The 23,844-nt window shown below is 38.6% G+C and overlaps 2 protein-coding genes across 10 annotated transcripts in view; both read right to left on the bottom strand.

Annotated features, from left to right (window-relative positions):
• SREK1 (splicing regulatory glutamic acid and lysine rich protein 1) overlaps positions 1-13,879 on the bottom strand; it is a 35,035-nt gene extending 21,156 nt beyond the window's left edge. Inside the window, exons 1-4 of one of the 7 annotated variants that reach the window (XM_077347276.1) lie at positions 13,676-13,693; positions 831-9,674; positions 434-557; positions 48-163 (exon numbers count right to left, since the gene is read on the bottom strand). In XM_077347276.1, coding sequence (XP_077203391.1) covers positions 48-110 — 63 coding nt within the window. In that variant the 5' untranslated portion in view covers positions 111-163; positions 434-557; positions 831-9,674; positions 13,676-13,693. Of the gene's footprint in view, positions 1-47; positions 9,675-13,675 lie in introns of those variants that run through there. The other 6 variants (XM_077347270.1, XM_077347275.1, XM_077347272.1 and 3 more) reach the window with 6 other exon arrangements.
• Positions 13,880-18,053: 4,174 nt separating this feature from the next.
• ERBIN (erbb2 interacting protein) overlaps positions 18,054-23,844 on the bottom strand; it is a 92,305-nt gene continuing 86,514 nt past the window's right edge. For all 3 annotated transcript variants that reach the window (XM_077347267.1, XM_077347269.1, XM_077347268.1), the window contains 2 exons: positions 22,609-22,683; positions 18,054-22,129 (listed from right to left, as the gene is read on the bottom strand). In XM_077347267.1, the coding sequence (XP_077203382.1) occupies positions 22,025-22,129; positions 22,609-22,683 (180 nt within the window). In that variant the 3' untranslated portion in view covers positions 18,054-22,024. The remainder of the gene's footprint in view (positions 22,130-22,608; positions 22,684-23,844) is intronic.

The following is a 23,844-nucleotide window of genomic DNA, read 5'->3' as shown; positions in this document are numbered from 1 at the left end:
AATTGGCAGCTTCTGTTATGCAACATTACACGTTAAATCATATTCACCTGGCTCAAATGACTTTGTGTTGGTATAGGAAGCAATCCTCCACCAGGTATCAGGGTTGTCATTGTAGGAGCAGGAGCCAAGAGAGAGAGGGCTTTGGCTTCATCTGGAATTTTACCTGAAGAGGCAAACAGCTGCATTACCAAAAGCAAGGCACCACAACTGTTACTTTTTCTACTTTTACCATTACCCTTCAAGTTTAATATAGTAAAGAAAACAAAATCAATCTACCAGAGCCTTATAAAGAAATAAAATAATTCAAGTTTTTTTTTCTTTTCCCCTGCTCGACTAGAAACAAGTGAGCAAAACTAGCAATCTCATTACCGGTTTATTACTTTAAAAACTGAACAATGCAGATAATTATTTAACACTTTGAGCTATGGGTCACCTGTACTGGAAACTTAATGTTCATGAACCAAACGATATCAAGCATGGACGCTTTCGCAGGACGTTGTTTTCACGGTGATCGAAAGTTGTGTTACACATGACAACCGTTCGTGTTGGCTGCATCACTAATAGCACACAGAACATCAGATACAGAAAAGAAGAACATTTTTTAAAGTTTAATCCCCAGAAATGGCAAATAACCAAATCAGTCAAAAGGAAAAAAAGGAGAAAATAGGAGTGCGTGAACCAAAATCTGCCCTCTTCTTCTGCTAAAAGCGACTGAATGGAAAAAGTTACCAAATGACTGAAACAGTCAAACTGGCGCAAGAAGTTAAGGAGGGCAAAAAATTTAGATCTACACTACTTTTTAGTGTAAAAGTGATTTTAAGCAAACTTACACTTTCTACATTCACTGAAGTAAATGGGTGTAGAAAGATGCAATTCTGCTAAAGATATTCCTGAAGAACTTCAGTTGAGGACTACAGCTTCCTTAATTTCTGGAGAACAGAGGATCAGGAGAGTTTTCTGAAGTACATCGTAAATGACACCGGACCTATTCAGACATAATCAAGGTTGAGTGTTATCTCTCTACCAAGTTAGCCATGGGTGTGAGGAAATCCACCCATGACTCCACTTGCAAGGTAACAAGCAGGTTTCAACATACATGATGCACTGTATGTCTTAAATAAGAACCAGGCAAAAAAAACATGTGCAGCATTAGCCATGGTTAAGTGTTCTAGCTAGATGAGTCACAAAGTGCACTGGTGTTTTAGAGAACCACATTTTAAAGAGAACCAGTATAGGTTTGCTTGGACCTATCCTAAGATGAGCCAAAAGTTGCAGTTTCCAAGTTGTTTGTACAACAGATACCTAAGCAGCTCTTAATCATGAAGAATCTGTACAGAATCTGTACAGCTGAAAAACTAAATTAAAATGTCTGTCTTCATATAGCAAAGTATTTGCCTAAGAGCAATTTTGCTTGAAGTGACACGTAGACCATTTATGCCCTGGGAACTTCACTGCCCCAGTTCCCATGCAGGAACACAAATTGAGGGTGGACGAGACACACCAGGCCAAATTCTCCCCGATGTGGGTACAAGAAGAGGTGGGGCAACCTGCCACAACTAAAACTCTAGCCTGCAGCCCGGCATGAAACCTCCAGTGCGTAAACGGTCTGAGTGTTACTTGTCTCACTGTTACAATCCTAGTGAACTGAGACCTAATAGAATATCTTATTGCCTGGAATTTTAAAGAATTCTCCAAACTACAGAAATATGTAATATAAACTGATTTCAATGGACAGAAATCCCTGCTTCCCCCCACCCTCTAATGCTATTGTGGAATAAATGTTCAAAGTACTGTATCAGAAGACCATTTCTTCTGGAATAAACCCATGTGGCACTTTCAATTTGCATAGCTGCATCTGTTGGTTATCTCAGACCCTGTGATATCATGTATTCGACTTCTGCCCACTCACAGGCTCCCTCTGTAGCCATTTCACCCCCATCCAGAAGATACAAGAAAGGCTCTAACAGTTGTGCAAGACAGAGAATCGTCGGAATCCCTTGCCGGCTTCTGTATTCTCTTCTTTTAGGGTCATGATCTCTTTTTTTTAATTTTGAAATAAAGTATCGGCTGGCAGTTTTAATTCTTTAAAGTTTTATCTGTTTTGTGGTTGTTACGGTTTTTAGACTCCTTCAATCCCCATTGCCTGGAAGAACTACAGGCTTATAAATATATATTTTAAATGAAATAATAAAATAAATATGGTTTCACATTTTAAAAAGAATTTTATAAGTGTGCTCTGCAACCCTGTGCTATGATTTTCAAGCTCATTAGTTATTTGAGCTTTTGAAGCAAAAAGAAAAAGAAAAGAAAAGAAAAGAAAGCCCAAAATAAGTCTAACCCAAATTTATCTGGATAGTCGCCCTCACTTTATTATGGCAACCTTATCTAAATTCCCAGGCAGAACAAAACACATCTACTTTTCTCCTCCTCACTGGCAGCTCTACTGAAATTACTTTCAACATAGCCAAATACTGTGCCAGTAAAAATGCTTGTTGTTTTATCTATAGATTTATATGATATTGCTTTTATTGAATGATTGTTGTGTAATTGTTACAGCTGTCTTTATATGCTAATCTTGGATTGTAATAAACCATTGACTGATTGCTTGATTGAAACCTAAACAGTGTAAACAAAGCAGCAAAAACATATTAATGGAAATTTTGTTTGAAGATGTTATTCATATACTGATGTGGGCTGAAAGAAATGCCAAACTCCAGGTATGAACTAACTATAGTTATTTCTGTCATTAATAAAATCTTAAAAATAATTTGAGGGTAATCAAAAATGGGTAGAATAGTGAAAAATTTGCCACTGACTAAAATGAGATTCTAAATAATCCATTAATCTGGAACAAAAAAATCCAGTTACTAAGGCAACTATATAGCTATGGCAACTGACTAGGTATCTATCCTGAGTAGGAAACAGAAGAGAATACTTTACAAGAAAAAAATCTAACCATTTAAAATAGTCCACATTTTGAATACAACCATCTTTCAAACCAACAATTTTAATGTAATTTCCCTCGTTGATAATCAAGAATGTTTAGCAAAAATAATCTAAAATCTGAAGAAAACACCTAGATTTCCTGAACGAACTTTCCTCTGAGATAAATAATAGTTAAATAATCAAAAGAAATTTAAGAGAACATGTTTTGTTCTGCTTAAATGTATCTATTGCTTCTTAATCTCGTGATCAAAAATTAAAAAAACATATTTCAGAAGTACAAACCCATACCCTATAAAAGAAGTAATTAATGGAGGTTGGAGTCCTTCCTACATACAAAACACAGAGCACTGAGGATGGCTGAACAAGTTTTTCAAAAACAATGATTTAGAGCACACACATATACATACATGCGCACACGGCATTCATTCTGATCATGTCATTTTAAACTGAGTAACTGCAGTTGGTCAAAGTCATTATTAATATTACTATTAATAATGAGTTTTCAGTGTTACCATTTACTTCTGCAATTTAAAAATCTGAGGAAGGTCTCTTACCCCACTTTGGAGGTCAACTTTATATTTCCAAAAAGTTTTAAGTAGCTTTGGCTTTAATCAACAACATTTAACTAGAAAAGTCAGTATCTTCTGGAAGATCTATTGCTAGCAAAATAGCTCAATGTGCATTCACATTAAGATTACCAGAAGTTTCAGAGGTTAATTTTTTAAATTTTTTTTTAAACAAAGAATGTGATGAAAAAGGTGACAGTATAAATTTGCATTCTCTCATATCTGCTGCTGAAAAATGCAACAAAGAACTGTTGGTATTTTCTTGTGCAGTTTGTGCAGAAAACTTGACAACGAAAACACTTCTATGATGTGTCTCTGCTGGACCTAAGAAAGTATGCCGTAATCATATGTCAAGGTTCACGAGACAAATAAATGGCGGGTTCCATCTTCCCATAGAATGCTACAGTAAAGAGAAGACAGTATACAAAACAAACACTGGTCAATACTTCATAATCCATTTACAGAGATTTGAGTGCTCTCCAGTTGTTGTTTTTAATTCCAGAAACTAGAATGTTTAAAATATAGTTATCTTCTACTTTGGTTAATGACACAGCTTGAAACAACAATGGCTGCCTGCTCATTCTCATCAGGGATGAGGAGCCCCTTCCCACACCACTGTAATATCCACCTACGTCCTGCAGCTGCATAAGAGAACATCCCAGAAAAGTTGTTCCTATGCCACCCAATCAGTATGCAAAATGCCCCACTGTCCAGTCTAGGGAATGGTGCTGATTAGCTAAAGTCTACGATTTTCCTTGTAAGAGTCAGAGGTTCCGGGGAAGGCGTCAAGAAAGGAAGTGTCAAAGGACATTTCAAAAGAAGCGTATCCCAGGGGGAAAGTAGACATATTTAACATCTCCAATACACTGAGCCAACTGAACCAAGTGTACTCCTTCACTTCTCAAACAGCCAATCCCAGCATGGTCTATTTTGAAGCAATGCCCATTTATTTCAGTGGAATTTACTTCCAAGTAGGCGTGCTGAGGACTGCATCCAGAAGGACTACTAAGTCAGCTCCAAAGCAGTACATAGCCCTGACTGACAAAGAATGCTTCGCTGAGAGAATTCTCATCTGTGAGCAGCCAAGTTTTAAATGAATCATGAACCCTTATAACAGAACACCAATTTTACAGAACTGAAGAACCAGTTCACAAGTAGAAATGAAAGAAGTAAAGCAAAAAAAGGGACAAAATTAGAAAAAAGAAACAGAAACAAAATAAAAATAATAAAAACAGAGACAGGGCGTCCGTCTTCTGCAGGCCAGACTTCGCTCTCATTTCCCCCATGAAGTTGTCACTTGGCGGCAGGTTTAGTGGCATGGCAAACAATGCCTAACTCAGGCAAGTGTAACAGGTCTGCCTTGGCCAGTCTAGTCATCTAATAATGCACAAATATCACACAGAAAAAACATACAAAACCAAATTAATAGTCAAAATCCATCTACCAGAAAATGTGGACATAAAAGTTTAGAATGATGGTTAAGGTGACATCTTTGATACATTTCAAGCTTTTGTCTTTCTCAAACTGGAACAAGCTCAAAGAAATCTCAAATACACAGACAGTGGGGAAAGGGTCATATCTTGACAATGTAATGATGTTTTGCTATTTCTAAAATCACAATGTTGGTTAGTAATATGACTAGAGAAGAGTGCATGAAAATGTTACACACATAACACTAATTTTACTGAGCATTGCAACCATACCCACACAAATTATGATTCTAAACAAATGGATCAGAATTATTTAAAAAAAAACACTTTGCAATCCTCCTTTCTCCCCCATCCCTCTCTGTGCCCCATGCATGAACACTACACAATTCAGCAGCAAAGTTATTATATGTTACAATTTGTGGCTGGTATGGTAGAGTTCAATTATTATTAATAAAGAGGAAACATAACTGGCCACATTGCTTCTGTGTTCTGCAGTCTGGACCAGTTTTCAGTTTGTTCCAAATGAAATTCAAGGAACATTCAGGATTTGAGAGACTGAGGTCTCAGGTGTGATCACCATTCATCCCAAACATTTCATTACAACTGCAGGCATTCAGAATACTCTTAAGAACAATCCTTAAAACCATGTAATTGAGAAGCTATAACAAGGATGCTCCTCTAGGGAAAACTTCAATCTTGGAATGCTTAAGAGTCCGAGAGAACTTACACTGATAGCAAAAGGCGATTTTTGTGATTCCTGCATTTGCCTTTCATCAGTGTTTGCATTTGCTTGCGTTGCCTATTAATGCTTTGTAATTATTTAGATAATAAAGTCAGAGGCGGCTGTGAAAATGTAAAACCAATTAAGCACTACTTAGCACCCTGATGTCAGAAAAGATCACTGACAAGTAGGAATTCAAACTGCATGGGAGGGGACACATTTCATAGAGAACAAGCAGCTGGCACCTAGCATAAGCATTTTGCATTTAACTACAAAGTCCACTGTCACCTGTATTCATATACATTGTTTATATGGATTATCTCAACACAAAAATAGCTTGCTGCCTTTTTGCTATGAGCTTAGTAATTTTCCAATTTTTCTAAGTAACTGTCTACAGATGAAGTATAACTACCTTCAGAAGTTCTGCAGCTGCTGGATCTACAACCAAGAACTATTTTTTTAAGTCTAGAAAGTATTTAGAAACTATCTTCCCATAAGACACTATGATAACCCCTTTCCTTTATCCTCCCTCAGCAGGATTTTTCTTCTGTTTTTATGTGACTTTCTGACTAAGCAGCCCTAGTAGTCTCTTTTCTTCTTTCCTGAAAGTCTTTGGCTATCCCACCCTGCATCAGCTTGATACTTTACTGCTGGCTCAGCCCAGGAACTTGAAGGAATGGCAGGGATCACTGAAGGGCAGGGACCACTGAAAATGGCACTTAAGACATTTTGCAATTCAAATTTAACAAAGTATTTTAGTTAATATAGAGGGGAAAGGTCAGGTGAAATCAGGGACTGCAACTTCTGTGGCAATTAAATATAGATGATGCTGAGGTAAAACTAGTACAAGAACAATCTTTAGCTTGTACATTTCAGGCTGATGAGAGTTTCTTAAACTATTCAGAGTTACGTAAATCTTTATGTAGAGAATCTTTTGTTCCAGTGTTTTGCCAAACACTCCAATACACTTTGAGTATTCTCTGTTTCAGAAGGCTGGCAAACACTTTCTCTTGAAACACCAGTACTCATCTTGAGTTTTTACCTGATGCTTATGGTCTCCAAAGACAGTTTCTAACCAGACCAGACCAGGGATCTCTGAAGTTTTCAGAGCTAATTCCGTTTAAACTGAGTAGGGAAATTCTCCTCTTACTAAAAGATCTATCCCCATGCCTTGGCTCAAATGGGAGTCTGCTTACTTCCCAAACTTCTTTGTCAACTTTCCTCCAGTTCTCCATCTGTGTTAAACTGTTCTCAGCTAAAGCTTAGGCTAAACCCATCAGATCTCTTGGGTCTGTCACTCAAAACTCTCTGACTCAGTGAACAAAATAATACTTCATGGTCCTTTACCTGCTCATACAGCACTTCTAAGCTTTTAAAAGTGCAGTCCATCTCAGACAGCTTTCTCGGCCAACCTTTCTAGAAAGATAGTTTTCTGGGCTTTAGAAATCTGGTTCTCAATTTGGTAAAGAAATGCCAGCTGTTTTAACACATGGTTGTAGGGCCAGCAACTGCAGAACTAGAATGGCAGGTATCTTTGCGAAAAGCAAAGCAAAGCATACTGGGATTACTGCAAGTAAACTCAGATCCATCAATGAGAATTTAATCAGAACTAGAAAGATAGGTTATTAGTTAGCAGTGCTTTAAAGCCGCTATTCTGTCCTTCAAGCATCTGTTAGAATTTTGTTTTTTGTATAGGGTGACATCAAGCTATAAGCACTTTTAAGCCACCTCATCCTAGAAACACATGTTCCTACATCTAAAACATATTTCATTGTTCAAAGCATATACCCTGAGAACCGAAATGCTACATCGTGCGTACAAACAAGGTCATACTTTTCTGTTTTGGGGACAGCATATTCAATACAGTATGCATATCTATACTTGGACATTACCAGTTCTATATCAGACACTTCACAGAAAAGGTTCTATTTTAGCAAGAAGTGTAGCAAGTTGCAAGGGCTCATAGGTAGCAAGAGAAACAATGGGACCAGAACTCCAATTTCCAAACTATTGAGGCCTTCCAGATAGTGTTCTGGCTCTTGTTTTAACGAGCATTGCTCTCCACAAGCAGAACTGTGATGAACCGGATTTTAGAAAGGAAGGTGTACTCTTCAGACTATATACAGACTATATATGGAGTCCCACAAACACATGCTCTTGTTCATTAAACTATTAAAAGACAGGACTTACGGTTTGACAAAGTACAACAAGTAAACCATGAGGTATCAAAGCACTCTTTAAGTACATTTAAGATTATGTTCCAAAGCAACAATAGCTTGTCATAATAATATACTTCAATTAGCAATTTGTTATAATTATGCTTAAAAATGTTAAGAGCATAAACTGCATGTATAATTAAATCTTACGCATTCTCAGTGAAACCCCAGTACGGATTTCAATACCTAAAATTAAAGTGTTTGCTCCCTCTAATGGGAAAAGGTCTTGATACTATACCCTGTAACTTTGGCACCAGGAATTTGGAGGTGCTCACCTATCATTCAGAATACATATGCTGACTGCGTACAACAATCCTAGAGGTAAAATAACCATCCCCATTGCTGCTGCACCACATTCTCAGTTCAGAAGACAACCTAATGATCATCCTTGCTCTCTTTACTACCTTCTGTTTCAGTTTCAATTCCTCTTGGACAAGAAGTACCCCCAAAGTCTTCTTCCATCTTCTGTCTGATCAAAGTATCTCTGCAACTTAACAGATCACAGCTAGTGCTCCTGAGATCTCCATCTGCTTCCCAGCTAGCTTCAGGAGGCCAGATTTCTTTCCTCCAAGCACTCTCTATAACTTGGCCTACCCCGAAAGGGATTCTGCTACCAGTTTCTTTCCTACCTCCTAAAGATAGCAAACTGGCATCCTTTACAGATAATACAGCTATTACAGGCATGAGTTATTAACCGCACATCTGATGTAACTACTGTGAAAGCTGCATTAACTGGCCCTTGTATGACTGTGATCCCTTTAAAACTGCAGAACATCCTAGTGTCCCAAATGATTTTTACCAATACTGCATACCCAAGATATAATTTACTTGAAAAATAACTCTATCCCAACCCCAAATCACTTATTACAGCTCAACAGTTCTTCCGAGGACTGGATAATACCAACTTTTAATGGAAGTAAGGGCACTACATTATAATCCCCACGGTTTCAGAGGTAAGTCTGAATACCATACTCTAATTTTTAAAATGTAGTTTCCATTTCAGCTTTTATCTGCCAAAGAGGGCTCCGGCTCACAAAAGCTTATGCCACAATAAATTTGCTAGCCTTTGTCACAAGTCTGTTTAGTTGCCTTAACGTAAGGTGATCAGATTTTAACATTGGTAAAGCAGGACACCATTGACAGGGGGGGTTCTTGATTAAAAATTTGGTCTATATGGAGCAACAAAAAGTTTCATAGTATTGTAATATATATATTTTTAATTTCAAAATAAGTACAATTTGCCAGGTGCCCCCAGATGTCCCTCCAAAAGTGGGACAATCTGGTCACCTTACCTTAACGCCATCTATTCTTATAGTAAGCCAGAATTTTGAAAAGATAGGCAAGCAAAATGTTTAAGAGCTAAGAGCTAAATGTGCAGGTTTTCAAAACAAAAACATTTGTCCTTGCAATAGATAAAGATAATTGTATTTTATGCAGAGAAAATACCCACACATCTTAGACCTAAGAGAGAGAATTTCAACTCCAGCAAATACGTTTTCTTTTTTCTTAAAGGGTCTTTCATCCCATCTCCTTCAAATGAGAACCAAATGACCACAAAAGCAAAACAGACACAATAGCAACTCCTTGCCAGTTGCTGGAAAATACGAGGAACAAACTGACAGGACAGAGAAGGAAATCAGAAAAATGTCTGAAATACCAACCTTCTGCACAGGGAACAACTATCAGAGCTCTGTCAATAAAAACCGTGTTTGTTAGATGCTGGGCCACACCAACACTTGAAGATTCCCGAAACTTAATATAACATACTTTGGAGGAAAAAGCAAGTGGTGCGTTGCTGTAAGATAAGAGAAAACCAATTAGATGCTACTGAACACAGCTCCACTGAACCCAGCTCAATTTAAAATATTGTGTTTAATTGTTCAGATGTTTTAACATTTTACTGTTCACCACCTTGGGGATCTTACTTGGGAGGAACAGCAGGATTAAATATAATAATAATAATAATAATAATAATAATAATAATAATAATAATAATAATAATAATAATAATAATAAAACAGTGACCAATCCAGATTTTAGAATTTGCATTGCCACAGTTCAGTTCCAGTTCCTTATTCCTAATTAACAACGGATTGCATTGTCATCAGCTTCTACTGCCTACTTCATAAGAAGGAACCAGACCATACTGAAATTAAATCCCGTGTCTCCCAATTTATGAGAGCCAATGCGGTATAGTGGTTAACACTATCAGACCAGTATCTGGGAGACCTGGGTTCAGATTCCCACTTGAGTCGTGGAAGTTTGCTGGTTGACCTTCAGCTGGCCACACTCAGTCTAACCTACCTCACCGAGTTGTTGTTAGGATAAAATGGATGAGAGAACAATGTAAGCTGCTGCGAATCCATATAGGGAGAAAGGTGGGGTACACAGCTTGGTTTAGTGGTTAGGAGTGGTAACCACTAATCCGTAGAGCTGAGTTTGTATCCCCGCTCCCCCACATGCAGCCAGCTGGGTGACGTTGGGCTAGTCAGTCCTGTTAGAGCAGCTCACATGGAGCAGTTCTGTCAGGGCTCTCTCAGTCCTACCTACCTCATAGGGTGTCTGTTGCGCGAAGACGATTGTAAGCCACTTTGAGACTCCGGTAGTGAAAAGTGGGGTATAAAAACCAACTCTTCTTCTTTCTTCATCCCCTGTGCTTGATTAGCAGCAGCCAACATCCCTGCTGTAATAGCACTGACAAACATCCAGAACAGTGCAGGAGTGGATGCAATGGGACTAGAGGGTATTCCAGTCTACCAAGCTTGCATCATATAAGACCACCATAGGCACTGAGGGAGCAGCATGATAGATCAGAAGAAGAAGAAGAGTTGGTTCTTATATGCTGCTTTTCTCTACCCGAAGGAGTCTCAAAGTGATTTACAATCGCCTTCCCTTTTCTCTCCCCACAACAGACACCCTGTGAGGTTGGTGAGGCTGAGAGAGCCCTGATATCACTGCTCAGTCAGAACAGTTTTATCAGTACCGTGGCAAACCCAAGGTCACCCAGCTGGCTGCATGTGGGGGAGTGCAGATTCAAACCCGGCATGCCAGATTTGAAGTCCCCACTCCTAACCACTATAACAAACTGGCTCTCAGAATTAGAATGAGCTGTCTAGCAGTAATACTGCACTCAGTTGTTCATGCCTAATAGCCTGAGCCTATTAAGTAGGCAAACAAAACATTCGGACTACTAACTATTCCAGGCATGAACAAGAAAGACTTCTCATATTCAGGAAGTGTGTCAAAGGTTTTATATTGGACACCTTAAATATTTCATCTTGTGCAGAAATCAGAACAGATTCAGTAACAAACAGTTATTAGTTCCCATTTGACTGCTTGAGGCTGCATTCTAGCCATGCTCATCAAACTTGTATATTAATTGGATGCTAGACGATAGCAAACACTAAGTAATTACACATCTACAATTTACAAATGTGTAATCACACCACAGGTTATTAAGAGTATATTTAAACCTCTCCCCCTGGATGTAGGCAATTCCACTGTAAAGTTTTTTCCCTAACAACTCTTGACAAGTCTATTGGGGTTTCTTTGTTTCCCCCTCCTTAAGAAGTCTAATAACAGAAACAACGTTATTGCTGTAATACTAATTTAAAATTATTCCTCTTGTCTGCTTTCTATCTGTCTTCGGGCCCAGGCTTTGGATTAATGACAGCCTTAGTTGCTCTGCTGGACAATACAACAGTGATTGTTTCTGAATTAAAGGTGCTATTCCTTACCTTTAATGTTTTTCACAACCTGAGACCTCATACCTGAAGGGCTGTATGTCCCTATATGGTCCCTTGAGGAAACAGTAATAATCTCAGTAGGGTATTTAATCAGTCCCTAACTACAAACCTGTAAAGATAGCCATGGCTCAAACTCTGGCCTTTAGAATGGCAGTTCTAATACTTTGAGACAGCCTTCTGGAAAGGTTCAGGAAGCTATTCTACCTTAATTAAGAAACACTGCAAAGCAATTTTGGTTTTTAAATTATTTTCACGGTGTTTAAAATAATTGTGAAGCTAACTTGTATTTTGTTCAAATGTTGGCTATTAATGGCTTTAAAATTTAGTTGGTCAAAATTGTGACTTTAAATTCAAGTGTATGATGTGTAAATCTTTTATGAAGGAGAAAAGCAAGATTACAGGCTTTTAAGAATAGAAATAGCCTGGTTTCCAATTAAGTGTCTTTCCAGATTTTAACAATAAATTTAGAGTCCAGTGGCACCTTTAACAAGGTTTTATTCAAGGAATGAGCTTTCGTGTGCACGCACACTTCCTCAGATACAATTAAGTGTATGTGCACACAAAAGCTCATACCTTGAATAAAACTTTGTTGGTCTTAACGGTGCCACTGGACTTTAAATTTGTTCTGCTACTTTAGACCAATACGGCTACCCAATTGAATCTATTTCCAGATTTTAAGTATTCTAACAGTACTAAATTCATCTGTTGCTATACATAATCTTTTTGCATTATTTTATCACAGATGTAGTATGTTTAAACATAAAAGCACCATAAATTACTAAATCTTTTGGTCTTCACATGTATTAAAGATAATATTTTCAGGCCAGGCTTTACTACATCTTACGTCAGCCATAAAAACCTTTACTATAAAACTTCTTGGGACACATGTTGGGATTAGAAGCTGCAAGTGTTCCATTCAGATTAATGTAAAACAACAAATGTTTAAACAAGTTATAAGAATCTGTTTACTGTTAAAATGTTTTCCAATTCTTGGAAAACTGGCTACGGGTCACCTGTGCATTCCAGGATCATTATTTTCCAAATGCCAGCCATACTGTTTATAGTTTGAACACAAGACTGACACTAGAGCACATTATCACATTCATTTTTCTTCACAAAAATTATTAGCAGAGGTTTAAATGGCAACTTTATCAAACGACTCCGAGTTGTTTTACGCAAAATGCTACTTAAAAAAAACTGATAAAAGACACAAGGTAATGTTTCACACCCAAGGACAGTTTGTTGATGAATATTAAAACCTCCATCACTGAATATTAAAGCCTCCCATCATTAACAATGTTCATGAGAGATTTAAGGTCAGGCTGCTGATAAGACCATGGCTCCATGCTTATATGGTCATTTTTAATTTTCACCACTGAAGCATCTTTGAATTTATATGAGGGAGAATATCCATCGTGTTTTCTGTCTTAATTTTACTTCTCAAGCTCCATTACAATTAACTGGAATTAAGCCCCATTAATTTACATGGGACTTACTCCCAAGTAAGTGTGGGAAGGCTTGAAGCCCGGCGGTTCCAAATTTTATATATATTAAACGGTCTTAATCGTTTCACGGGAACTTAAGCAGAGCTGGGGCTGACGGCGCATTAAAGAAGATGGATTCAGGGACGACAAGCGCGTCTTGAGGGAAGAAGATGGACGCGAGCCTCGGAAAAGAGGCACAAAACCCCACTAAGGACCGATGCGCGGGTGACTTCGACCCGTTTTTCTCCCTCACTCGGAGCACTAGGCTGCATTTCCCAGCAACAACAGCCATAGGGAAGGAAGGGGAGTAAAACCTGAAGGAGCTACGGCTGAAACGATTTTGGCGCAGGGTGGGGGGAGGGGTTGAGAAGCCCGTCACCAGCCACCATCTTAACTTGGGGCAAATGCTTTCTTTCCTCAAGAGCACTCAGCGCAATGCATGCTACCAACTCCCTCAAGCAAGATGGCAGACACGGCTTCCGGCCCGTTTCCCCCCCTTCTCTCCTCCCAGCCTCTCATTCCCGCTATTCTCTATGGCCCAGAGGGCCCGGTCGGGCCTCACTTACTCCGGCGGGTAGAGCCGCAACTCCTCGATGTCGCCTAAGAAGCCGAAGAGCGTCCGCATCTGCTCGCTAGTGACCGCTGACGACAAATTAGTGACCTGGATAACCGACGTGGGCGTCAAGGGGAAACCCAGGGGCACCCCGATTCCTCCGCTGTTCATCATGATGGCGGCAACTGCGCTCTGTGGGCTCAACCAACAAGCACCCGAGGAGACGGAAGCGACCATAGAGAAGGATCTGCGTCTCTTCCTAGACCGATCAGACGTTCGCATTCTTCGAAGCCCGCGATTGCCCTCTACAGTCGAAGCGCGGGTAGCGCGGGTCCCCTTTGAACTCTGTGCAACTCTTCATCCCTCTCCAGGTGAAGAAGGTGGGGATGGATGGATGTGAAGGCGGACGGTTGCACCAGTAGTACGCCCATTACTAGTGGGAGTGAAGCGACAGCCTGCACATCCATCCCCACCCCACACACACTGTGGTTAAATACATCTGTGGTATTGGGAATAGCTAGATTCCAAACCCCACTGAGCCACGAAGCTCACTGGGTCACCTTTTGCTAGTCCCTGTCATCCGATCTGGCCTCACGGGGTTGTTAGCATGATAAAAAGCAGAAGGGGGAAAGTAGTAATTTACACGTTTCTCCCCACACTTCTCAGAGCCGGCAGCCGTTTGAATATTATTACTGGTAAGAATGAGCTTCATTAGACTTGTTAGGTTTACATAGAAGTCTTTTTGTAAAAATTCATTTATAGTTTATGTTGTTTTTACAGGTTTGAAATAAGCTATTGGATAGAGATCTATTGTATTTGAAAACTGACTAATTGGAGGTATGTGCTTTAACCTTATATTATGTACAATCTGTATTACAGATAACTATGTAAAACATTGTAAGATTTATTTGTATTTTTGTCTAGGACTTTCCACTAAGGAAAGTTGTTTTCCAAACAGGATGCTGTTCTGGCAGAAGTCCCAACAAATAAAGGAATAAGAAAGAACATTAGGGATTCAGATTTTAACTTGTTTTGGGACCTCTGAGTGTGCTCAGTATATGTGGAAACCACATGGCCTCTCCAGCACTGCAGGTCTAGCTATTCTTACAAGGCTGACTCAGAAGGTGTGAAGTATTTCTTCAGAGCCAAGTGTCTTTAATAGACCAAACACTGAGCTAGAATCCCTTTCCTAACTACAGAATTGCCTGAGAGAGATGAATTGGTCACACAGGAAAGGCGAGGATAGAGAGATCATCTTGTGACACAGATTCTACTAGGTATTTCTGAGGAAATGTTTCAAGTTCTGCCCTCCAGAAGCTGTGGCCAATCACTTTCAAATGGTTGAAAAAGAAGTTTGGGAGTTTGATTGCTGGCCAACTGACAAAGATGAGGTGCTGCTGGTTTTAGTTGGACATGAGCACTGTACCCAACAAATAGCTTTAAAATTCATTATAGTGGGCCACCAAACGCCAATGACCACCAGTTGCAACAGTGTAGAAAAGATCCATTAAACTCTATAGACAAGATGCATTTTAGACAATACTTTATAGAGACACAATATTAATGGAGCAACTGCCATCAAGACTGTAAACCTTCAGCTATGAAATCATATATCCGCTGGATTTGGGACACCCAAATTCAAGGTGGCTTCCTTTCTGCTTCATTGGCAGCATCTCTGAAGAAACCCAAGAAGCTGCAATAGAGAAAAGAGTTGAATGATTGTGTTAACAACTCTGGTGAACAGCCCGCAAGTCCTTAAAAATCCTGTTAAAGCAATGATGTAGCTAGGCTGGATGCAATCACAGCATTAATAAGAAGGCTAGACCAGCCAGTGGTTAACGCCCCAAGAGGATCCTTGAATCTTCCCGCGGATCCAGTAACCTTCAAAGGTAGACCATCTTGGATTGGAAAATCTAAAGCACCAGTTAGCAACTAAAGCATCACTGGTAGAAATAAAAATCAAAATTCAACTAAACATGCAATAAAACTTACTGGCGTGTTTTCTGTAACCATGGCATTTGCGTGGGGCTCTCATGCTGTGCAGGATGTTATATCATGATCCCAGAATCCATCTCAATCCTTATGAAAGGCTTACATATTCAGAGCAGCTTCTGAGGCCTTGGCTCTATACATCTATCATCAGAGGTGTGACGGAGTCATGTGTCAGGGCCTTTCCACTAGCAGTGTCATTATACAATGTGGTTCAGAAAACTGGTATCTTCCCCTCTGCCTTCCCTGCTTGTTTTTATTTCAGCAAATCTTTTATTTCCAACTAAACAAGGCCATTATCAGATGTGTAGTGAATGTGTTGTACTATGGTGCCTAAGTTGACTGATGTTCTAACAATATTTCTGCAATGTAAACCTGATGCTTTTGTTTTCAAAACCACTCCATGTACCAGGATTATACATTTTCAAACAGGTTACAGGCGTATAAGCCTATGAAAAGGGCTTGATTTTTATAAAGTAGCCAGCAGTTTTTAGATTCCTAAGCCAAAAAATTCAATTTGAAGAAATTGGCCAAAGGACATCACATTAAATAACAATCCTATTTGTTTCTATATAGACATGTGAGGATCAGGCTGTTAATTTGTGCTTATTAAAATGTTTTGAACAGAAGAAGAGACCAGAGATTTTTTGAAATATTTTGTTTTAATCTATTTAGAAAAACTCAGAAGTTTGTTGTTCTAAAGAGGCATTTCCCCCTTCCCTTCCACGTAAGACTAAATGCCTCTTCTAAAATGGTTTTGGTTACAGTGTGTGGGTATCATATCTAAACATGCTTTTTCGTAATTACTTGGTCACATTTATTTACTTCATTCATGCTGTACCTTTCTCCTTAATGGGGACCCAACGTGATCTACATTATTCTTCTATCCAGTTATACTCATTATTCATTGATGTTGGTTAGGCTGAGTGTGTGACTGGCCCAAGGCTACTGACCAAGAGTCCATAGCACAGTGGGGATTCAAATCCACGTCTCTCAGATCCCAGGCTGATATTCTAACCGCCATGCTGCCTCACATATAAATTTAGATTAATAAAACCTGTACAGGTCATCAAGATTAAGCTTTTTGTTAGCAAGGCAGTGATGGAAAGTGCATCTCAACTGAGGTCAGCAGAATGGTGTAAGCCCCCTTGGGTCCCCAGTTGGGGAGAAAGATGAGATGTGAATGAATAAAAGTGGGGGCGGGGGAGTGGCTCAGTGGTAGAGCATCTGCTTTGCATAGAGGGCCCCAGGTTCAATCCCTGGGCTGCTGTTAGTCTGAGTACACAACACTGACTTTGATGGGCAAGGAGTGATTCAGTATAATTCAGTATAATACCTAACTCCAAAAAACAACATCAGTATATTGCTATTTCCCAAATGGCCACAAAATAGTAGTAAAAAACACTTATGGCATGCTGTGGGCCCATGTAGAAAGCTGTGAGTAACCCTGAAGAAATATTTAACTTGTTCCTAAGCAAATCTACTGAGGACAGTGGTTCAACTGATTGTTTGGACCTCAAAGGATCTCAGCCACTGTGAGTGAAATTCTGCTGTATGGGGAGGTGCTGAATTGATTACAACTCCATCTACCCAACAGGTTTTATAACTGAAAGTAGTGATCCAGTCTGGATGTTGGATTTTTTCAAATTTATTTAGTTTCAGGTATTTTAGACAGCAATATACCAATTTCTCTCTTCACCTCAATGTTGTTTCCCTCAACCTCTGAGAATTAATTCTGAAAGAAGGCAGAGAAGTATCTGCAAAGTATTTCCATTTCCTTGAGAGATCTGCTAACCAATGGCATGGTTTTCTCAGAACACATAGCATTTCTAGTGGTAGTGGAGAAAGTAACAAGGTCTCTTTCTGTATATGTAACCTTAATTTGAAATTTATCTGGGCTGCTAGTATCATACCTTTTAAGAAAAATGTCAATTAACTTTCCTGTGAGTTGACATCATTGGTGATCCACAGACTAAAACTGAAGTATGGACTTCCATGACACAGGCAAGTTGAAAATTAATGATCCCAAAGTTATGGAGCCAGGATTCTGGATCATAGTAGCACCACCTATCTGAAATGGGACAAAATTTGTGTTTCATTTAGGAGAGGTTAGGGCAGCTCCTCTGGTGCCTTTTCTCAAATATGTTTATCTTGTAATTGATAAATCTGTTTATGGAAGAATCTCATACAACCTGTCAACCGAAGACTTGGAAGCTACACTATCTCAGAGTGACAAATGCAACTTTTAAAACAAATATTTTCAATCTTTATCAAATGCCTGAACAACAACAACAAAAATCTAATATTACTGTTATTTACCAGTCGCTAAATCCCTTCTGAATATTCAAGTATTTACATCATTTTGAAATTCTACTAAAGTGAAATCAGTCAATTACACAAACTTTAAAGAGCATTAGTTTATTATCTATTCTCCATGTGTTACTTCAGAAACAATTTAATTATATACAAAAATTTGGAATGCTGAGTAAACGCTGATTGGATTGATAAAAACATTATATAGCTGCTGACAAGGGAATAATTACTTTTTTAAAAAGTAGTACAGCAAATTAATCATGAATGCTTGGTTCTCTGTGTTGCTTATTGCTATGATTGTGTTCATATAATGCGTTCAAGTATATACACATTTGAAACTCCAGTCCAAAAAAGTAAAAAATATATATATTTACACAATAAATATTTGGGATTTATCTTCCAGAATTTTTTTTTTTCATTTGAACTGATTCTTTAATGAACTGCTGTGGAAAGAACATTGAACTGACAAGCAACTATATTCAATCAATGCCAAAACCGAATTTGCAGATATTTTTCCACTTGTATTCTGCCCTTCCCTAAGGGCTCTGTGTGGATTACATCAACTGGATTACAGTTAATAAACAGAATAAAACTTAAACGTTTAAAATCCTAAAATATAAATTTAAAATTACCCAGAAGCCACCTCCTTCTCCTTGGAAGAAAAGTGGGGGCAATCACATAAGATACACCCTCTATGACTGATTAGGTGGATTATTAGGTAGGGAGGCCAGCAGGTTGTTGATGTTATTTCAGGGCCTCAACCATAGACCTGGTGGAACAACTCTGTCTTGCAGCTCCTGTGGAACTGTTTAAGGTTCTACAGGGACCTGTTCTCCCGATGTAGAGGATTTCACCAGGCCAGGGCCAGAATCCAAAAATAGTGCTGGCACCGGTTAAGGCCAGTTTAACCTCTTTGGGGCCAGGGATCCCGACCAAGGTTTGCTTGCTAGATCTTTGCATTCTTTGGGGAACATAATGGAAGAGGCAGTGCTACAGATTTGATGGTCCCAGACTATTTAGAGCAGGGATAGTCAAACTGCGGCCCTCCAGATGTCCATGGACTACAATTCCCCATGAACCCCTGCCAGCGTTTGCTGGCAGGGGCTCATGGAAATTGTAGTCCATGGACATCTGGAGGGCTGCAGTTTGACTACCCCTGATTTAGGGCATTGAAGGTAAGAACCAGTGCAGTTGGGAGAGCACAGGTCATATGTGTGCTTTCCGTTGGGTTTTAATCAGGACCCATGCTGCCACATTCTGGACCAGTTGAAGTTTTCAGAGCAACTTCAAGGGCAGCCCTGTGTAGAATAAGTCATAGCCGTATAGCCTGGATGTGATCCTTGCATGGATCACAGTTACTAGGATGGATGTCAAAGGTGCTGGTTGCTGTGCCTGGCCAAGATGCCTAGGGGGCAACATTTATGACCTGGGACTCCAAAGATAAAGGGCAGTCCAGGATCACGCCCAGATGGTAGTAGAAAGAGAGAGATGAGAATGGCTTCAGAATATTTCTTTCTCCATTTCAAATGAGCCACTTCTATAATTTCTTTCAGCAAAGTCTTGCTCAATATAAAAATGAAATAGTGTAATAAAATGTGTGATCTTTTTCAGGATAAAATACGAATCAATATTTCATAAATGATTTTAGTTCATTGCAAATGGCTAAAAAGCACCACATTTTGGCTGTGTTAAATTTACAATTTATTATTTCTGGCAACAGTTTCCTTTTTATACAAAGCTGTTCCAATTAAATTAAAGTATAACAGCATAGTTTACAATACAATAAAATGTAGTGCATTTCAACACTCCATTTATTTCAACCTGATTAAGTCTACAATCAGTAAAGAATCAGTTCAGGTTTAGGCTTTTTGCTCTTCCCAAAATTACAGTTTGTGTCTCAGGTCAAATTAGGACTGATCTGTATGCATTCCCTTTAAAAGGCTGACTTTACTAGTATGATTAAAAAGCAATGAATGTGAAATTTTAAACCATCAAAGAGAAATTAAAGACACTTTTAGAAGCAAGGTAACACTGAAGCCCGCCATTATATAGTTATGTTTCTCATTTTCTTTAAAGATTAACGGCACACAGAAAATAGGTGAATTTATCCAAAATACAGCACATTTCTACTAATATAAAAAAAATCAATTCCTATGTAAATATTAACGAAAATCAACTAAAATTAATGTACAAAGAGTTGTTAAAGGGTTTCAATTAAAATTATTAAAACTATACACAGTACACTATGCAGTTGATAACATCTTAGAAGTGCAACAGCCATCGGAGCGTGCGTATTTTAAAAGTACTGCCTCTGCTTGGCGTGTAGATTCCTTTCTCTTCCGCCATGTCCTTAAACAAACAAACCACAGTAGGCTGGTGCTTTTGATAGAGTTCTCTTTAAAACTACCAATTTCCATTTATTAAAAATCGCAGTAACTGAATAGTGCTCCAATGGTAAATCATTAGCCTCCTTAAAAAAAAAACTAAAATGAGAAAACAGTTATTGGTCTTCTATGGCACTTTGCTCTGGTCCATAATAACCATGTATTATTTATTACCCCTTAAAGTTAGGCAATCTCATCTCAGTTACATAAGGAGAGAAAACAAAAACATGAAGTTTGTCGTAAACAAAATTAATTATGTATAATCCAATAAGTTTATACAAGTAAAAAGGAACAAAGGCAGCCTGTGGTAAATTACTATTAATATAGTTTAGAAACCCTTTAATGACTCTGAAGTGTCTAGTTCACATTTAATGTCACCTGTAGGAACAGCCCTTTGAGAAAGATCGTTACAAACTGGTGGGTCCCGAGTACCCATCCCTTTGCTCTACAACTTCCCAACAGCAAGCCTCCCATCGCTATGCAACAGTCTCACAGAAACTGGCTTTGGTTACCTAGCTCCATACATATTGTTTCCTTTTAGTCTAAACAAGGCAATTCAAGGCCAAACAAGTTCAAATTTTCTTCCTTAAACGTTCCTGCATCATTTGACTCCTGGGCAGCCCATTCTTCATGCAACTCATAGCCACAAACCCCATTAAAATAATGAGGCTCTTGCTGGCAGAGTGATTCAAGGTTTGGAACATGCACACCTGTGATATATGTGATATGGTTCAGGCAACACAGTCTTAAAAAACTGGCCATTTCAGTTTCTTTTTTAAAAATAAAAAAACTATAAATAAATTGAAAATGGAGTATTTCATACAAGGCAGAAGAAAACCACCACTTTGCACAAAGCTGGGGATTTTCATTTTAAAAAGGAGTCTCTGGGTACAACTCCACAATACAGATGAAAAACAACTGCTTGATTTTAAAAAAATAACATCCAAAATTGAATTACACGTAGCAAATAAGACAGTCAGTGAATGTGATATGAGCCAATCCTGTAGAAGTCCCAGAAGTATATTTATAGTCTTCCTGAAAAGACTTCACATTTTATTGCATTTTTCTATTGGTAGATAATACATTCTTGCGTTAACTTATCTTCCCCTCCTTTCTCGATTCCATACTTTCATTGCCATTTTACCAGGCCTTTAAAATTAATCCAGCCAGTTCCACATTCCATCTACCCATTCATCTATACAATATGCACATAGCAAAGCCAACATTTCAAATCTCTTAGCTGCATCTACAGAAGTGGTTTCAAAGATATTAAAAACCAGGTGAACAAAAAAGAAAGGCTACAGGACAGAAAGCCCTGCCGTCTGTCCACTGGCTACAACTGAGGCTCCTCATAACTTTACACAAAGATTAGTAATGTGTATGAATTATCCAAAAATAAACCCACCATCTGTACAAAAAAAACACCACAGGTTTGTTCTTGGAGGAGTGATCTTTGATTGCTCCAATGCTTTAAAACTCAAGGATTTGTTACCACACGCATTTCCAAAACTTTAATGTTCTTTTCAGTGGTTCTTCCCCCATAACCACAAGTTCATTATTGTATTACTGTACATAATTTTAAAAGTTCATTTTCATATATAAAAATAAACAAAATATTCTGTTTCCAACAAGTCCTTCAGAGAAGCATGCTGGCATATCCCTTTTCTCCACAGTATTTAAGAACCCTCTCGTACAATGATGAGTTCCACCGTGTTCTGAAAAGTCTTTAGTAAAGATACCGCTTGTCCGTGATCAATATTGATGAAGCTATATCCATTAGCCTGGAAAGAAAAAGAAACCTGATAAATATAACATAGTATCTTAGAATCATAGAGTTGGAAGGGACCTCTAGGGCCATCTTGTCCAACTCCCTGCAGAATGCAGGAAATGCACAACTACCTGCCCACCCACAGTGATCCCAATTCCATGCCTAGATGATGCCCCTCCCTCCAAACCAGAATCCCGGGCTAGTCTGGCCTGGATGAAATTTTCCTCCTGACCTCCTGGGCATGCAAGAATGAATGATCCTGTATAGAAAATAAATCCTTGTGCATAGAAAACAGACGTATGAAGGAAATCAAGTTCTAACCTGGTCTGGGAATAGAAAGGAGTTGGGAGGAAATTAAATGAGTAGATCAGTGAATATACCAAATAAGGGGGGGAAAGCAGCTTAAGAAAGAAAAGAGAGAACCGAAGAAGTTGGGAGCAGAAATACTTCTGAGAAAGTTGTTGCATTAATGAGAACATTAAAGTATTTTACCTGAATAATTTTATCTCCTGGTTGCAAGAGTTTAGATGCTGGTCCTTCAGGCTGCACTCTGGTTACAAATATACCCTTTAAGCAAAGACAAAATATGTTTGGTTAAGCTTATATTTTAAAAGCTTCATATTCTGTGTTAATAAAGGTAAAGGTATCCCCTCTGTGCAAGCACTGGGTCATGTCTGACCCTTGGGGTGACGCCCTCTAGCGTTTTCTTGGCAGGCTCAATACAGGGTGGTTTGCCATTCCCTTCCCCAGTCATTACTGTTCTAATACATATTAATACTGGGCACATAATTGTAATTAATGACGGTGTTGTAAATGAGTTTTCCAACTGAATTTAAAATTGTTCAAAATAATTAAAACTGTTTTAAAAAGCAGTATCTTGTGCACCAAGGATACAACCAGAGCTCCATTTAACCAGGATGCGATACAGCAATGTATGTTGCTGAGCCCAAATAATCAGTGGACTCTGTATATATCGTTAAAATATTGAATGTAAACAGAAAAGGATAAACATCAGAGATCACACATCCCAATCGTTAAAAGCCTTGGTAAATTGTACATTTGTTCTGACATAAGATATAGCTTGCATGCCATATTTATCAATTATAGTTTCTGAGCTTAAATCCCCCCACACAAGCAGAAATGGAGCTCACAAGTAGAATATACATTTTCTTTCAATGCTGGTAAGTGTTAGGTGATGTACACTGGGACAAAAGACCCCAACACTAATAGGGTCTGAACTTATTGTTTTGTTTGTAACTCTAACCTCCTGGGGTCATAGTGATAGCTGAATGAAAGTGTTAACCCAGCAGCAATGAAAAAGGCAAATTCTTATGTTAGGCGTGATTAGAAAAGGGATTGAACATAAAACAGCAGATATTATAATGCCCCTGTATAGATCTATGGTTCAACCTCATTTGGAATATTGTTTATAGTTCTGATCACCGTATCTCAAAAAGGACATTGCTGAGCTGGAAAAAATACAGAAGAAAACAAGCAAGATGATTAGGAGCGGGGGGTTTGAAGCACTTTCCATATGGGGAAAGACTGGAGTCTGGGAGTAATTAGTTTAGAAAAGAGATATCTAAAGGTGGGGGGACACATCAGAGGTTTTTAAAGTTATACAAGGGGTGAATAAAGTTGACAGAAATCTTCCCCAAATACTAGAACTCAAGGGCATCCAATGCAGTTGATGGGCTGTAGATTCAATGGGACAAAAGGAAATACTAT

This window comes from Paroedura picta, chromosome 7 (assembly GCF_049243985.1).
Source record: "Paroedura picta isolate Pp20150507F chromosome 7, Ppicta_v3.0, whole genome shotgun sequence".
NCBI lineage: Eukaryota > Metazoa > Chordata > Lepidosauria > Squamata > Gekkonidae > Paroedura > Paroedura picta.
The sequence above is the reverse complement of the archived record's forward strand: the minus strand, read 5'-3'. Positions and strand labels throughout refer to the sequence as shown.